The following is an 18,839-nucleotide window of genomic DNA, read 5'->3' as shown; positions in this document are numbered from 1 at the left end:
CTTTTCTTTTCTTTTCTTTTCTTTTCTTTTCTATTTCGGAGTTTGGACAGACAAATGGTTAGAATGAATAAAGGCCAAACTACATAAAAACCCTCGAATTATAGAGTTATTTTCAAGTTCATATCTACTTTTGGGGATATTTACAAGTATAAACTCATTTCCCTCGAAAACTTACAAATTGCCTTGACTATCAGTCAGACCATTAGTAGGTCTATTAAATGCTAATGTGGCGAATATGGGCTTTATTTTTTAATAACGCGGGCTTCCATGTGGACAAATATGGGGGTCATTTCAAACTCATATCCAATGCTTATTGACCTGTTTGACCAATACACAAACTTCATGAAACCTTTCAAAATACACCCTCTATTAGAAAAACCATTAAAAATTATGTTAACTGCTAATGTGGCAAAACAAGGTTCCACATAGCCAAAAAAAGTAATAAAAAATCATCTTTAAAATAACTAAAAATCAAATCAAATTAAAATAGAAAAATAAAAATAAAAAAGAAAAAGTAAAGAAACAAAAAGCTCAAACCCCACTCACCCCCTCAAGCTCATCGTCCCTGACCTAACTCCGCGCCCAAACATCGAGCCTTTCGATGCTTTCCTGCCAGTAACCGTCGTCGATGCCAACTCGCCTATCCATCTCTCTCTCTCTCTCTCTCTCTCTCTCAATTTGTCCACCCAACCCTAGCCCAGCATCTACAATTTCTGAGCCAACCCCAACATCAACCTCATTTTTTATTTTTGGTTGAAAGTTGATAATATTAGACCCTGACACCCCACACCCACCCTCCTCTAGGCATCCAGATACCCCTCAACTTTGCCGACCCCATCACCCTAGACCCTGACCCCAAAATCATACAAAATCAATAAACACTGGATCCACCCTCGCCGATTGATTTCTCACCACACCCAGATGCCGACGTTGTCTCGAACACAAACCCCACAACCTCTCCAACGACGCTCAAATCTCCTCAAATAGCCAACCCCACATAGAAATGGAGAGAGATGAAGACATAGAGAAAGAGGAGGGGCGGAGTGCGTTAACAGTGGGGTTAGGGTCAATGGGTCGAGAGACAAAGAGAGAGGGGGTAGAGGAGAGACTGAGATGAGCATAGAGAAGGGTGAATATGGGTTCTTGGTGTGGAGGATGGGTGAGAGAGAGAGAGAGAGAGAGAGAGAGAGCAATGTTGAGTTTTTTTTTTTTTTTTTTAAGTTTTGTTATTTTATTAATTTTTTAAGTTTTGTTATTTTATTAATTTTTTAAGTTTTGTTATTTAATTAATAATTTTAAAGTTTTTGTTATTTAATTAATTTTTTTAGTTTTTACTTAGTTTATTAAAAATTTGAGATTTTTTATTAATTTTTTGTGCCATATCAGCTTAAAATTGGAACCCTATTTTACCACAGCAGCAGTTAATAGAATTTTTAACAATTTTTCTAATTGATGGTGTATTTTGAAAGGTTCCATGAAGTTGGGGGATAGGTCAACAAGTTTTTAAAGGTTGGGATGAGTTTGTAATGACCCCCATAGTTTAGGGGGTTTACTGTAGTTAATCCAATAATAAATTATTATACTTTTTTCCTAAAATTGTTTTTAAAATTAAATAATTAAAAAACAACAAAAAAATCTTTATTTTTTTGACTTGGACTCCATACCCCCACCATCAATCCCCATCGGCCTACACCGTCTTCCCAGCAACATCCACCGTCCATCAATTGCTCTAAGAAAGAACACCCACCCCTATCCCTTGCCACAATCCACCCCACCGATCGCTACCTAATGGAAGGAGATAACCTCTACAAATCCATTTATCCACCCTTGCACCTATATGCCCATCTTCTCCCAGATATGCACCCAACCCAATTGAAAATTTGATTAAAGCCCAATGAAATTAAGACGACATCATTGGTGCAAATCTAAGCAAAATTCAAAAAATCTAAGAAACCCTAGTGGGACAAAAGTGGAAGAAAGACATTTTTGGGTCAAGAAGTGTGCTTGAGTAACTTCAATTTCATATACAGATCCTCTAAGATACTAAGTCGAGAGTCATGGCAATGTGGACCAGGCAAGGGTCACAGGAAGACACCAATTCCTTGTTTTACAAAACGGTAGTCTGATGCCTCAGAGAATCGAGCCTAGGCGGCAGAGGAGAGTTCAAAGGCATCTCCGCCGTCGAATCTTGATGCATTATGGAGGGAAGATGAGGGAGATATTGAGGATGAACAAGAAGGATGGGTAGGGGGCTAGGGTGGCCGGTTTTGCCGGGTATGGGCTTAAAAGGAGATGAGAGATGGTTTTATATTTTTTTTCTTTTTCTTTTTAAATTTCAATGATTTTATTATTTTAAGTCCATGTCATTAAAAGATAACGAATTTTTTATTATTTATTTGTCCACCTAGAAGTCCATGTCATTAAAAAATAGGGTTTATGTTTGATACATCAGCATTTAACGTATTTGTTTGTACCATATTTGACCCGCCACTCACGTCACAACACGTGGAAAGTAAACGAGGTTGAGACCAGCTCAATGAGCCGTGCCAAAAGGTCAATCGGCATACTCTACCGATTCATACGTGGTCGTCAAGTCGGTAAGTGACATCGACCGACTCACCTACACTAACCTTCGACATGCAATGTCGAGCGACCAGTCAGCACATCCGACCGATTCTGATAGATAACCTTGAAACTCCGGCCAGAACCTGTCAGGGCACGTGTCGACTGTCGAAGACACTCCCATGAGTCCTACATCGAAACTAAGTAGATGCTCTTTATAAATAGAGCCCCTTAGCCCAGCCAAGAGGTAAGACTGTTTACTTGACTTGTGCTTTCACACTGTCAATAAGAGCCCATTCACCTACCGTTTCTTTCTCTAGACCGAATCCAGCATTGCGTCTCAAGGAAAGACATCACGGACCAAAGGCTTCTCAATTCCAAACCATCCACCTCACCTATAAGTTAGCGTTATTTCTATCTGTTTATTTTTAGCGCGAACAATATTTATTAACAGTTTGGTTAACGGAAGAGGTAATTTGTAGTTTTTCCAAGGTTTAAGTATATACTTGTAAATGTTCCCAAAAGTGGGCATTAACTTGAAAATGACCCCATAGTTTAGAGGGTCTTTTGTAGTTTGTCTATGAATAAATAAGAAATAGTGCTGTTATTTCCACCTCACATCCTATTCCCTCACCCACCATATAAATTTGAAAAAACACAATCTTATTTTCCACCCACCTTTATCACTAAAACACCCTATAATTATTAAAGTTTATAAAAACAAACACCACACCCAAACCCAAAACCAACACCACCCCTTTTTTCCCTAAACCAACCCTAGCCACCAACCCCCACATCTTCACCCTCCTCCACCATGACTTGAGAAAAATCCTCAAAAAAACAAGGTTATTTGTGCATACTTACTGAAAAGAATAAGGCTAAACAACTTCCAATAACACTGATAATAATCACTCACCTCAGCATAAGTTATCATAGAATATTTGTAGAACATTCCAATATTCACACTTAGTCTAAATGCTTTTAAGGAAGTACCTTTCATCATTTAGGAAAGAAAAAAGAAAGAAAGAATAGTTTTCAGGAATCATAATGTTCTTAATGTTCTTCCTCCACCATGGCTTCTTCAACCTCTGCACAAAATTGGGGTTGAGGACCGGATCGATGTTGAAGGCCTTGCTAAAATTGAAGATGCAGTTGCTGAAATGAGAGAACCCATTTCATATGGGCTTGTTATTTTTGGTCTTATAGTGCCAATGGCTTCTAGCATCGAGGATGAAATACATCTGACAATGAAGCTGAAGGGTGGAGGAACAACGCAGAGAGAGTTTTTGTTTAAAAAAAAAATTTTATTTTATATTTTAGTTTATTTTTTAATTTGAAATGCTTTTAAAAAAAAATTTCCTTAGGTCCTTAGAAGTCATTTTACAAAGGGATAAATTTGTCTTTAAAATTTTGAAGATAAGGTGGGTAGGGAAATAAGACAGAGGTGTGGAAATAGCAGCACTTATAAGAAATTAGGTTAGAAAAATAAATAAATAAGAAAGTAGTTCGTCTTGAATTGGATGTCCTTGATTGATAGAAATGCGAACTTGAACAACTGGTCCGCTATGATTTACAATTTCTAAAGAGTGCTGCTATTTTCACCCCTTATCATATTTTTTCACCCACTTTATTTTCTCACCCACCATTTAAATTGAGTTCTACTAAATGAATCATAACATTAATTGAGTACACTATAATATTTAAATCAAAATGTAAAATTAACTAAGTACACTTGAAGGTCTAAAATAACAATGGTTTTGGAAATATTGATAGTCCAAAAACATGGAAATAAAGCACATTTGCCTTTTAAAATGTTTTCAATTCGTGTTGTTTAAAAAGAATTTATATATAAAAAAAAATTAATTGTCATGACCATTGGAGGTTAGACTATTGAAACCCATCCATTTTATTTATTTTTTAAATGTGGTCACCTTTTTAAATATTTTCAATTTGTGTTATTTAAGAAAAAATTATAAAAAATTAATGGTCGTGACCATTGGAGCCCAAAAATATATGTTTTCAATTTTTAAATGTTTTAAATGGTTTCAATGTTTTAAAATTTTAAAATGTTTCCAATTCATGTTTTAAATGTTTTCACACATACTTTTTAAATCTTTTAAATGTTTTCAGTTCTTGTTATTTAACAAAAAATTATATAAAAAATTTAACACGTGTCACTCAAAAATCATAGCCTGAAAAATTATTAAAATTCCTTCAGGATAAGACATGCCACATGGACACAAAATTTTATCAAAAATCTTATCATATATGGAATATTGTCTCTAAATAGTAGTTTAATTAAATTAAACAATACATAGTTGTCGAATGTATAAGTGTTGTACCATAATTTTTCTCAAAATAATAAAATATGAAGGACCCTAAAATATAGTCATGCATGGCTGGAGATGGAAAAATTTGGCCTTGCACTATTCTTTAAAAAATTAATATTTTGGAGAGCTAAATTTTTAATCCTAGACTACATTTAGCTCTATGACTGGAGACGACCTTAGAACTTGCTACATATGTTTGTTGATCAGAACTAGGAGATGTCAATCCAACAAAGTAGTTTGGATTCAAGACAAACAGGTACCAGATGGTGACAGCTACATCGAAACAACTGAAAACCCCGTCACCACGATGGCGCTACAAAAAGGTCATTTGTTAGAGCATCTCTACCCCAAAGGGCTAAGGCTAAGGCAAGGGCTACCACTATTCAAGTGAATAGTGCCAGCCTTGCCATTTGTAGTTCCACCCCAAAAGGCTAAGGCTAAGGCAATTACTATTCACTTAAATTTATTTTTTATTTTTTATACTTAAACCATTGATTTTGATAAGCTTTTCAGATAAGATTTTCGATTCCCAACTATTAATATTTATCCTAAAATTCTCACCTAAAAATCAAGATAACATTTTCGGATAAAATTTTGAAATTAAATTTGGTGTGGAAAGTAAATAATATTGGTAGATATGTATAGAAAAAATTTCCAGAATTTTTTGATATTTTTTTCAATTTTTTTAAGCCAAAAATTGGACAACCGTTGGATTGTGCAAGATTTTTTGATCGGAGGCTCCAGGAGAAGCCACGTGGCTTGTAACCATTGGGCAATGTGGGCTAGTAGGTCCAACAGTAAAAAAATATTTAAAAATCAGCTGCTGATGTCAAGTCCACGGCAACACCACTCAATTTCTGCTGTGGGCTTGCCTGCATGGATTTCTACTGTAGCATGAAACATGGCTTGGGGGAGGGGGCTGTTGCCAGGGCAAAGCCCCAGCGCTAGAGATGCTCTTAAAGAGAGAGAGAGAGAGAGAGAGAGGTGACAATAAAATAACTCTTATGGGTGGCAAACCGATGTTAACGAATTGTTTTTTATGTTGAGTAGTAGTCAGGTAATCCGACAAGTTTAGTAATTCTAATTGTGTCATGTTCAAGTTACTAACATATATTGATGATCAAACAAAAAGTTTACTAACATAAATTGTGAGCTTAAAAACTTAAACTAAGTCACCTCTAATTATAAATCAAACAAATAATTTATGTATTATGAACTAATTTATAGTCCAACAATATTTCTTTTCTCAATATTAAAAGAAGTCTCATGTTTAAATCCCTATCTCCGGTTGATTGGTTAAAGAATCTCTTATACATCAATTAATTGTATAGTAAATATATGCTTGATCTTTGATGCTAACAAAATCTTGACAGAGTATACAAAGATTCTTGTAAAACATACTGAGAAATGGAAAACTAGTCATTTTTCAATTTGGACCAATTTGAAGGCCCACTTTGAAAACCAATTCGAAATTCTAAGCTTGAAATTGTCAGAATGCTAATGAGAGTGATTCAACCCATTGGGTTGGTCAATTTCATTTTCGGACTTAAAAATTTGGGCCTTTCAACTAAATAAGCCAGGTTGCTTTTGGGAACCCAAAAAATCTTGTTATTTCTTCCGAGTCATTCTATAGCGAGAACTTTATATATGGCCCTTAATTGAGATCCATATTTTTTAATTGTTGAATCAGACTAACTAATTTAATTCAACAACTAACTAATTTAATCCAACGATTAAAAGATAAAACCTCACATAAAGAACATATATAAGTTCCTCACTATAGAATTCTTGCATCCCTTTGAACTAGAGCTTTGCAGTTTGTTGGGGAACTGCTACACCTTTCACACACCACTCATTCATGGTGTGTTGAATTAGAAAACAAAACCTGTGGTAGGTGAGGGCCTATTGACGACAAAACCAGCAACCAGTTTGAATTTTTTTTTTCTTTTTCTTTTTCTTAAAAAAATAAATGAAAATAAAAACAAATTTGATTAAGGTCAAGTCAAGAAAGCCCAGCGCTCAACTAGAATCAGAACCTTCCTAATTGTCCAAATGCCCTGAATTTCTGCTATCCATCTCAACCTCCCACCTTCCGTTTAGCAGAGTGCGTGGATCGTACTCTCACATCACCAATTCAACATCTTTGTTAATTTCTTGTAAACATACCTAATTAATTACATGGTTTCTTCTTGGAAAACCATGATAATTTGATCTGCCATAGAACCGGTTACTAATTAATTACATTGTAAAACACATACATGCATGTAGTACATATATACAACGTCAATCTTAAATTTATGTTGAAAGATTTTACTAAATACAACTCTCGATCTACATCAATGAATTCTAGAATTCAGTATCTCTCGAATTATTAATCATGTAAAACAAATCGAAATAAATAAAACCCGAATTATCTTAGAAAGTTCTAATAGTGTATATTTGCTTAATTAACGGGGGTGCCTTCTTATTAGAGCAAAGTAAGCCTACAAATTAGGGAGTACTTAATCAATTTTATAATGGCTGCAGCGTGTACTACACGAGCTTAATTAGTGGGTAGGTTTGCATTTTCTTAATACTTAGAGAAATTGGGACATGGAAAGCAGAAAGTCAAAAAGGTCACTCCCTTCGTAGAAAAACCCCCGAAAGCATTAGATGATTGCGGGAAAAGAAAAAACTAATCAATCAAAACTAATGAGAGAAAAATTTAGGATAGAAGAATTGGCACGTTAGACAAAGACAGACAAAGCTTAAATAAAGAATGTAAGAAAGAAACTATGAGCACACCAAAAAAGGACCTTAAACTTTCCTTGTTTGAAGAGTGAAGTGTTACAAAGACAAAACACTCCCCACGTGTATTCATCTTGACCGTCCATTAAAAGCAACTAAAGTCCTCATAAAAATGGAAAATATATATGTCACGTTTACTGATTGCATTGTTGATCACATATTTCACATATTTCACAATGATAAAATTGATTTTTATAGATCGGTTTGTATTTCTACCAAAGACGTGACACATAAATATAGTATAATAATTATTTTTATTTTTGGTCCTACTGATTTTTTTAGTATGGAATATGTCAATTTGATAGTGACACGTGTGTGCAAGAAAATTGTTTGCCTTTAATCGCATGGTCATATCAATACACCATTCTTTCCTCCCCTTCTCCCAAAAAATATTGAAAAAAAAAATGAAAAAAAAAACCAATAACCCAAATTATCCTAGCCATCCAAAATTGGCGAAAAAAGTTTCATCATAATTGAGATCGGGTGGTTGACATATTAAGATCCCAATTAATTAATAAATATGTCAAGTGCATATATTTTAGGCATAAATACTCTACATATACACAAGTCAAATATTTTAGTCATATGATAAAGGAATGTGATGTGCATGCCATGAATTTTTCAAAAAATATATAAGAAGAGGGGGTAGGCTTGGCAGATACGTTTTAACCATTTCTTTGTAGCTTGGTGGAGAGAAGAAGAGGGAAGGAAAAAAGCCCTTGCATTTCTCATGAACTGTGGAGTCGTGTTGGGTTTCTATTGTTGGGGTTGGGAGTTCTTAACTGCCCTTCTTCTCTTCTCCTCCCCTTCTCATCGTTAATCTTCTTCCTAATTCTTCTTCTTAATCCTTCTTCAATCTTCTTCTTGTTCTTCATCTTGTTCTAGCTCTTTCTCTCTCTCTCTCTCTTAGAAGTAGTTTTGAGTACCAAGATTAGGTATTAATTAATGGAGGGTGTGTGTGACCAGAAGGGTTTGCTGGAATATGTGAGGAAGTCAAGCCCTCCACCTTTCTTGTTGAAGACCTACATGCTGGTGGAGGATCCGGCCACCGACGATGTGATCTCCTGGAACGATGATGGGTCGGCGTTCGTGGTGTGGCAGCCGGCGGAGTTTGCCAGAGATCTCCTCCCAACACTCTTCAAGCATAGTAACTTCTCTAGCTTTGTCAGGCAGCTAAATACTTATGTATGTACAAATTTATTAACCATATATTTTGCATGCTTTTTCTAACCAATATCAAATTCTTGCACTTTGCCATCTCAAATGCATTTTTTCTTGCCATATATTTTCCATCATCATCATCATCATCATGTCCAAAAAAAAAAAAAGTCTTCATTCCAAGTTGACCGAGTTCTAAGATTTGATTTCGAGTTAATATGAAAAGGTCCACCGGTCTTGTCTAACCTAACTTAAAATATACTAGTTTTCGGTGTTTTGATGGACCAACCAAATTAAATTAAATATATATATTTATATATATTTGTGTTGGGTTTGAACTTTAATTGGAGTAGGCTGAGCCATAAAAGATAAAAAATGAACTGTAGACTCATGAGTATGACAGCGGCCAATGTCCCATAAGAAAACCATAATGTCACACAACCTACTTACGGGCACAGAAGCATTTTTCTTTCATCATTTATTTGGTTGAAAAGTAGTTCCGCCGCTGATAATTTCTTCATATATCTTATTCTATGTTCAAGATTATTTTTAACAACTATAGATGGAAGACTTGAATTAGCGCCTCTTTATAGATTATGAAGAGAAATACTATTTAGATTAGTGATTTCAGACATAGGCTCGTTTAGTGCCTACCTAAGATTGGATTAGATTGGACAGCTTAACGCATGTCAAATGAAGAAATAAAATTGTCCAAGTTGGAGGTAGAAGTAGAGGACTTAATCATGAATAAAACTTATCTCATTCATTCCCCAAAAAATGGTAGAATATCAATATCTCATAACATATCCCTTCTAATCTTCCAAATGAAAAATCATTCACCTCTACCATCATTTCCTCGTTCAACATATACTTGAATCTAATGAGTCATCTAATCCTAGACACCAAACGAGAAAATATGATTTTACCCTCCTTCACATATCTCTCTTCTAATATAACTTATCTCTTATATTTCATTTCTCTATCTTTACTTAAAACCAAAACAAAAAACTTACGCTGAATTTTAATAATTTTGCACATATGTCTAGGGATTTCGGAAAGTTTCAACAAGCAGGTGGGAGTTCTGCAACGACAAGTTCCGAAAGGGTGAAAAGGATCAGCTATGTGAAATCCGCAGAAGAAAAGCATGGGCCAGCAAGCAACAGCCAATCAACAACATTGCTCTAAACCAAGCTGCACAAGCAATGCCAAATCAAGACGAGTTTGATGAAGACCAGAGATCAAACTCCTCAACCTCCTCCTCATCTGATTACAGCTCTCTCGTCGACGAAAACAAACGGCTGAAGCAGGAGAATGGGGTTTTAAGCTCAGAGCTCACCAGCATGAAGAGGAAGTGTAAGGAGCTTCTTGACTTGGTGGCCAAGTGTGGAGACTCAGCTGAGAAAGAAGAGGAGAATAGTGAGAGGGTGCCCAAGTTGTTTGGAGTGAGATTGGAAGTGGAGGGAGAGACGGAGAGGAAGAGGAAGAGAGCTGAAATTAGTGAGAGCGCAAGCATTTTACTATCTCAAGCATGCAAATAAATAATCTCTACAAATATACATACTTCAACGAGTGGTATTTATATGAGCTACTTAAAATCAAGTGGCTTAGCTAGAGGAATATTAAGATGTACTTTATTTATATATATGTTTATTATGCATGTAAATTATTATATATAATGCATTTGTCAGAAACAAAGGTGATGATATAACAAGTTTATCCAATGACACTGATATAACAAGTTTCACCGAGAAGTCCAAATATGGCTCAAATAAATATCTTGTATTTTACTAAGGAGTCCATAAGATTTTATTAGTGTATTTTTCTGATTTATTAGTAATTTATTATGATTTTTGGAAGTTAAATCATTGAAAAATAATAATAAATTAAAGGCATTATAGAGGCATTCTAGACGCACAATAGAGATACTAGGAGTCACTATAGAGTCAGCCTAGCGTCACTATAAAGACAGTCTAGAGTAGGGGTGGTTGCGGTTTAGTATTTGCGGTTTATGATTTATTATGATTAGCGGTTTAAAACCGCAAGTTCTCAAACATTCACAAAAATATAAATTCACAACCTAAATAAATAAATACACAACCTCAATTTCTCAAGCATATATAAATTCACAATCTCCTCAACTTCTCAAGCATTCACAACCTAAGAAAATTAAAATTAAAATTCCAAACATTTCAATTAAAGTTAAATTTCTCAAGTACCAATTCCAAATCCTTTAAAGTTATAAACCAAAAGGAAAATGCAAAGTAAAATGAATTAAAGTTATAACCATAAAGAAAAATCAAATTCAAAGTTAATTAAAATTACAAACTAAAAGGAAAATGTAATGCACCAATGTTACAAATTAAAATTACAAACTCAACTGTTAGTGGTGAGTGGATTTGAAGAACCCCGTTGTGTTGTTTGAGCACCAATGTTATCTAGAAAAAGTATAAATAACATTAGCATAAATAAACTAATTACTTACAAGTTGTCATATGTTCCATTTCTTTGTAGAATTCAACCTCATCATCCAGGCTATAGTCAAGTTTTGAAAATCTATAGAAGTCAAATGCGGCGTTTTAATACCGCAAATGCGGCGTTTCATTGCGGTTTCTACGTATTGTCGGTTGGTTTTTGCGGTTTTTCGGTTTTTCGGTTTAAAATGCCACCCCTAGTCTAGAGGCAACTATAGAGACGCTATAGTTTCACTATAGATGCATTATAGAGGCACTGCAGAGACACGTGGCAATTAAAGAATACTAATAAATTGAAGAGAAAGACATGTGATAGCAGCTGAAGGGTGCACCGTCAGTAATTTAGACAGGTGTCACTCTCTAGTAGAGCCATGTGTATTAAAATTTCATTTGTGTGTGTTAACCTCTAAAAATTCACAAATAATTAATGAAAAAATCGAAAAACCTCTCCCAAAAATTATACAAAAATGAAACTTTAATGTCACGTGGCAATCAGTGGCGGACCCATAGAGGTGCATCTCCCCTCACAGAAAATGAGTTAGAGATGTAGGAATTTGCCCTTTGTTTGTGCCCACCAAGTGTTCGTTTAAAAGCCTCAACGAGGTTGTTTTGTTGCTGCTATGTGAGACCCTGAGCTCAATCTCACAATCACCGTCAATTGGACCTCCAACCAAAGTTATAGAGTTTAGAAGATTTTGAAATTTTTTCACTTAAGTTGCAGACAACAACCAGACAAAGAAGAAGATGACTCGTGTTTGTAGTTAGAATCCTTTGCTTCTCAACTTGCATTGCTTTTTAATATGGTCCACTATCAAGGTGTCATGTGTCAAATTTTAACTAGATCAACTTTAGAAATTCATTAAAAATTCATATGTGCTCCAAAAAATTCACCGTAAAATACCCCAAACTCATAATCACATGTACTTTTATCTCGTGACCTCAAAATCACATTTACTTTGGGTTAGATTAATTGGTATTGATTTTGGTTAGATTAATGGATGATTTCATATGAGTTTTGATAGACTAATTGTGTAATTGACATGCATTTTGTTCACATGTGATATGAATTTTGGTAAATAATTGTGTAACATGAATTTTGTGCATATTAATTGATATACAAAATAGACTATAGTCAATTAGTCTTAGACGTAAAACTCTTATTTGTTTTAATTATGAATAACATTAGTATTGTTTAAATTGTAAGACTATATGGTTATTATTATTTTTTTTTTGATATTTTAGCCTTTTAAAACATTGCCATTTTCTTGAAAAATTCCTAGATCCGTCACTAGTATCTGCCACTAGTGACGCAATACCAAAGGATGACACCCGTCTGAATTACTGACAGTGCACCCTTTTAGTAGCTACCACATGTCATTCTCAATGCTTTAACTTTCACGTGTCTCTGTAGTTACTATATAATGCCTTTTGAGTGTCTCTATAGTGCCTTTGCAATGAAAACACATAAAAATAAAATTTAATGACACGTGGAATCACGAGAGAGTGAAACCCTTCTGAAGCACTAACAACGCACTATTCAACTGCTTCCATATCTCATTCTCTTCAATTTATTACTATCTTTCAATGCTTTAACCTTCAAAAATCATAATAAATTCATAACCTCTTGATTATAGGGCATTAACTAGTGTTTTGGTTTGTTTAGAAACAAATTCGAGTTTTTGTTGTCACGTTGAACATTTATTAGTCCTGGAAAAAAAAAAACTTATTAGTCAAAATAAGATTTTCGTAGGTTTAAAGCAAAGATAATGTCACAAGGAGTTCGTAGGAGTTTTCGGTGTATTTGTATGATTTTTAATGTATTTATTATGAATTTTAGAAGGTAAATTATAGAAAATTAATGTTACTGACACGTGGGGCACAATAGAAGCACTATCGAGGCACTATAGATTTACTATAGTGACACTCTAGATGCACTATAGAGACATTATAGATTAAAGGGTTTTTAACTATAGATGTCCTTGAATTTTGCCTCGAGTTGCAATTGGGTCCCTGAACATTTTTTTGAGGCAATTACATCCGTTTACTCTACAAATAGTTCCAATTAGGTCATACTATCTAACTTTGTCAATTTGTTCATCAAAATGAGGTGGTAAAATGATAGGACCCGCCTTGAATTTTCTCAAAATCCGCGAAGAATCCTGTAATATTTTCGACATCGATCTTATGCCGGGCCCACTTACTAACCAAAACGTCTTCTCCAAATCAAAGGAGAAGTAGTTCGAGACATTCTGCCGAAATTTCGGCAAAGTCTCCCTTGAAAAACCGACATTTCCCAAATTTTTCAACATGTTAAAACACAATTTAAGATTCCCAAACTTCAGCATGCACAATGTAAAAGCTCACAGTTCACAGAATAGGCCTTTGGCCTTAAATCCAACCCTATGGGCGATAACAGAGCAATTCTAAGCAAGACTCCAGTTTACAACCGAAATGAAGTTCAACGAAAATTTAACAAATAGAAATGCCCTATAAAAGTTCAGGGTGCCCACCGTTTGGAAAATATATTAAAGCATGCAGTCAAACCATTTGTGTACAATCACAAGCAGTTCTAAAGACTCAAACCAGGATCAACCATCCATCCAACTCGTCATGACCACAAACACATTTTAACTGCAACTATTTAGTAAAATTGCAATATAACCAAGCACTTGATCTCATCTCGACTGGGCTCAGGCTCCCCGACATTTTCAAACCAAACTCAACAAAAGTACAGTTTAAGTCGAGGCTGCACCTAAGTGAAACCTCAGGCTACCTACGTACCCCTTGGTGATGGATCAAGCCACACGTTGTTCTTTCATCAACAGTCACGATTTAGATAATATTCAATTGTTTAAAGTAATGCCAACGATTTAATTTAGATTCATTACGACATCGAATCCCACAAGGCATATAACTACATATTTTAAAAAGAACTCCTTTCTTTTCTTGACTCAACTCAAAACCATTTCCCTGTAGAAACTCACAAGTATTATGCATAACTCTTTTAAAACTAACCATCTACTTCGAGACTCAAGTTACTTTTCCAAAGTCATTTCTTTCCTGCAACCATACCCCATCTAAGGCGTATGTTGCAAAACAACACTGTCCATGCATCAAAACTAGGCTCACAAAGCACCAGTTCAAGAATCTCAATCAAAAACGGATCCACACACACATATATATATATATATATATATACCAATATATTTGCCTCACACCATCATCATGTACCAGGGGAAGACAATCCAATCAGAGAATCGCTTGACTAGACCACATGGAGAAATCCTCAATAACCATGTGGCCAGGGACGAGCTGTCCATCCGGCGGATTGGGTTAACTAAGACGTTGCAGAATCCTCAATACTTGTGCTCCTATGACAAGTCCTACGCGTGCAGACTTCCCAACTATCCATTTCCATGTATCCAAGTATCCATGTCCACTATTTCCAAGTATTAGTATCCAAGGGGAGGTACATATGATAATACACATCATGGACCGGGAAAACAATCCAACACGGGGATCGTTTGGCTGAACCACACGGAGGAATCCTCAACAACCATATGGCCAAGGACGAGCCGTCCAATCGGGACCGAGCTCACCAGCCGCGTGCGATAAAATTCTCAATACCATGCGCTGTGACAAGTCCTACGCGCATAGACTACCCGCTAAGGGTCTACGGTAACACCCCGTCAGGGGCCCAGTTCCAACATATCCAAACCATATCCTCAATTTCCAAGTATCCATAAATTCCAATATCAGTATCCAATGGGGAAAAGGAGGGGGGATGTACATGAGACGGCGTGTCATCGCCAATATCCACTTTCATAAACTAATATATAATAAAGATAATACTCTCAAAACCCAATTTCCAAAACAAATCGTTTCCGTATAACAAAAATATATATAATAAAAAAATACCCATTCTTCCTTTTTGAAAACCATATTAAAAAAAACATCGAAACTAAATAAGCCCATTCGATTTAATTAATATTCAAATTACTATTCATATATTTAGAAAATATACAACCTCTGAAAATCCCACAACACTAGATAATAAAATCGAAACACCCTCTTTAAATTTCCCAAAACCATAGCCAATAAATATATACATACTACTTCCGACATTCTCAAAGTTATTGCAATTCAAAGTCGATAACCACATAAAATAATACACCAAAACCAAAATCCATAACTTCAAGATCTGTTCTCAACTCAATTTCCACATACAAATAACATACCGCTCAGCAAACCAAAATTCATAACCCCTATTATTCACTTTCCAAGATACCCTTTTTAAAACCCACATCGATATCCAATGTGCCCGCGGCCCAAACACATAGACATATATTCAAACGTAAACATATAATCGACATCTAATTAGATCCTTACTGACCCCAAACCCTTCTATCAAGCCATGAGTGAATTATAATATCAATCATTAGAGCAAAATGATAACAATAATAATAGTAATACTAATAATAATAATCACAATGGCAATAAATAAACGGAAAATCTCGTGTCACATAGTAAAGGCCAAAACCGAATCGATAGCCCACTTTTATAACCTCGTTAACCAAAATACCCATTTCCAAACAATTCAATTTCTCACCAATATCACTACTACACCCAATATCACAATGTCAAAACCAATTCAAGTTTTCAACAATACACTCAAACCCATAATTTCTAGAACTTAAAGTGTACCCACAACCTTGGAAAAGTCCTAAAGCCATTCTAGTACCTTTACAAATGATGAGACGGTCTCAAAAAACCCGGGGTTAACCTTCTTGTTTTTGGTCGTTCTGGCCCGCTGGACCCACGACCTTCGATTTCCGATCCGAAAGTTCCTATAGATTCAACAAGATTTATTATACATGTCCTGCAAGTTTGGTCCGAATCGAACGGTCGGATTGCTCGTAATTGCACGATCGGACAATTACTGTTTCACTTAATCTTTAAGTCATTGAATCGAAGCATTCGGGGCTCCAATTCCCAATCCGCAAATTCCTACACGATCCTAGAGGTGCCTAGATCAACATATATGAAAATGGAGTCGATCCAACGTTCCAAAACATATCGAACCCGAATAACACCTAACATGCGTCATCCAATCGACAATCAAACGATAACCAAATTCAAATATAAGCAATACCGTCGTGCTCTGGTGGATAGGGGGATCATTTTAGGACCAAAAAGGTCACCCGAACAGTGCCCACGCGCTGCCACATGCATCGGCAGCGCGTGGGTGCCCAGAGTAATTTTGGTGATCGAAAAATCTCCAAACCGCGAGTCAAGACCAATACAAACATGATCAAGACAATGAGTGGGGCAAAAAGTGACCGGAACTTGCCGGAATCACGAGCCAAACTTTAAGCGATAATTTGAGTTTCAAAACGCAGAAATTGATCCTCATTAACCCAACCATCAGCTAGAACACATTGAGAGGATGAAAAAGCATATATATATTGAAGAAATTGTTGGCGAAATCGCCGGAACAAGAGGCGGAAGTTTTGGGTCAAAACTGGCGACTTTTCTGCAATTTCCGGTGAAATACAGCGGTGGTGGCGCGGTGAGGGATGGGGCTGGAAGGCGACATCGTGCTGGTTCTTTTGGTACCGGCCTTGTAGCCGAAGGTGGTTAGGAGTGGCGGTGGCTGGCCAAAAACCAGTCGACTATTCTCACACATGAGGGAGGGAGGTCGCGCACACGAGAGAGGGAGAAAGAGAGAAATGATGGAAAATCTGATTTTTTAATAAACCCATTTCAAAATATTTACGATTTTGTCACTATGTTTCTTTTGATCATAACATTTTCGTTACAACTCCGATTTGAGTCCACGGGCTCATCTCGACGCGATCTACGTTATGAAGCCATTCATTTCCCCAATCATTCCGAATTAAAAAGTGGCCAAAATACCCCTAGCCCTGAGGGCAAAATTGTAATACCATAATTTATAAAATTAATTAAATTAAATGAATACTTAAATTTTGGTCGAGATGTTACATAAAAGCATCCTTTTGGGTTCTTCATCCATCATTGACCCCAACAACTCCACCTCCATCTTCAGAGCCTTCTCCACGTCCCACCTACATCTTCAGAGCCTTCTCCACAAGCCATCTACATCTTCAGAGCCTTCTTCATCCATCATCAACCCCAACTCAAGTTCATCATCCTCTTCAAATACAACCAAGCCTTCTTCAGAAACCCCCAAGCCCAACGTCACCATACAACCACCCTCGTTTCCACTCGAGATCCACCCCATCCTCACTTGAGACCCATCCAAATCTCTCTCTCTCTCTCTCTCTCTCTCTCTCTCTCTCTCTCTCTCTCTGTGCGCAAATTCAAAAATTGAAAAGAACAAAAATAATTGAACACTTTACAACTTGGGAAGGTGGGGTTGGGAGTAGGTTCTAGGTTCTACAGGTTGGGAGATGGAGGGTGGGTTGGGGTTCTAGGTTCTACAGGTTGGGAGATGAAGGGTGGGTTGTAGGTTGGGTTGGGGTCTGGGTTTCGAGGGGGTGGGATAAAGAGAAGGGGGAATAGGTTGTAGGAGAGAGAGAGATTTGGATTTGGATTTTTTACTTTTAAATTTATTTAATTATTTAATTATTTTTATTTAATAATCTTTTCACTTTTTTTTTTAATTTTTTAATTTTTAAATATTTTAATTGAGATAGATGGTTTTAGCCCTCAAATTAACAGCTAAATTGATAGAATGACTCAATTGAAACGGATGAGAGAGTTGGATGATCTAATTGCCTAAAAAAAAAGTTGGAGACCCAATTGCAACTTGAGGTAAAGTTCAGGGACCTCTACAGTTAAAAACCCAAGATTAAAAACATTAAAATTTGTAATTAATATATTACAAAACCAAAAAATACACCGAAATATCTTACAAACTCGTTGTGATGTTATCTTCGTATGGAAGCAGTGAAATATGATCTTTAGTTGCCAAAAAAAAAAAAAAATCGAAGTAATTTATCGAACCCAATTTCATTGTACACGAACGTGAAGATCATTAACCTTCCTCACTCCCTCAATTAGTACCGTCCAATTTCTCACTAACTTGAGGCACTATAGAGACAATACAAGGGCACGGAGCAGAACAAAGACAGAGACCCCTAGATCACTAGCAAGGAAAATCCTCGAAGGCTATAAGACCCAGAGATGTAACGAATGGCTGCAATCCAATCTAAGAAAGATCTCTGAAAACTGTAGAAGTCGATGCCCAAAAGTGATGAACATAAAGCCTTCAAAACATAACAAAATAAGCGTTCATTTGTTTCATTATTTCATTTACCTATTCACTATTTCATTTTCTTCATTAATAAAAAATGCAGCAGCCAAACTGAAAATATCAGCTAGTGCAGCCTTCTCTGCAAATGGTTTGTCTAAGTAGAAACTAGAAAACTGAAAACCAGCATAAATCACAGGCAGAGATTATAACCTAAAACTCAATATAAAAATAAAAATCAAAGCCTAAATAACAAAAACTAATTATGCGTGGATACAAAGCAAAAAGAAAACTGAG

At 35.9% G+C, this 18,839-nt stretch overlaps 1 protein-coding gene across 1 annotated transcript; it reads left to right on the top strand.

The window, feature by feature from the left end:
* Positions 1–8,345: 8,345 nt before the first annotated feature.
* On the top strand, positions 8,346–10,588 carry HSFB3 (heat shock transcription factor B3). Its single transcript, XM_008246024.3, has 2 exons — positions 8,346–8,864; positions 9,884–10,588. Exons 1-2 carry the CDS (start codon positions 8,625–8,627, stop codon positions 10,373–10,375), a joined length of 732 nt encoding a protein of 243 aa, XP_008244246.1. The 5' UTR covers positions 8,346–8,624; the 3' UTR covers positions 10,376–10,588.
* The last annotated feature ends 8,251 nt before the right edge of the window (positions 10,589–18,839 follow it).

This window comes from Prunus mume, linkage group LG8 (assembly GCF_029339155.1).
Source record: "Prunus mume cultivar Tortuosa linkage group LG8, ASM2933915v1, whole genome shotgun sequence".
NCBI lineage: Eukaryota > Viridiplantae > Streptophyta > Magnoliopsida > Rosales > Rosaceae > Prunus > Prunus mume.
The sequence above is the reverse complement of the archived record's forward strand: the minus strand, read 5'-3'. Positions and strand labels throughout refer to the sequence as shown.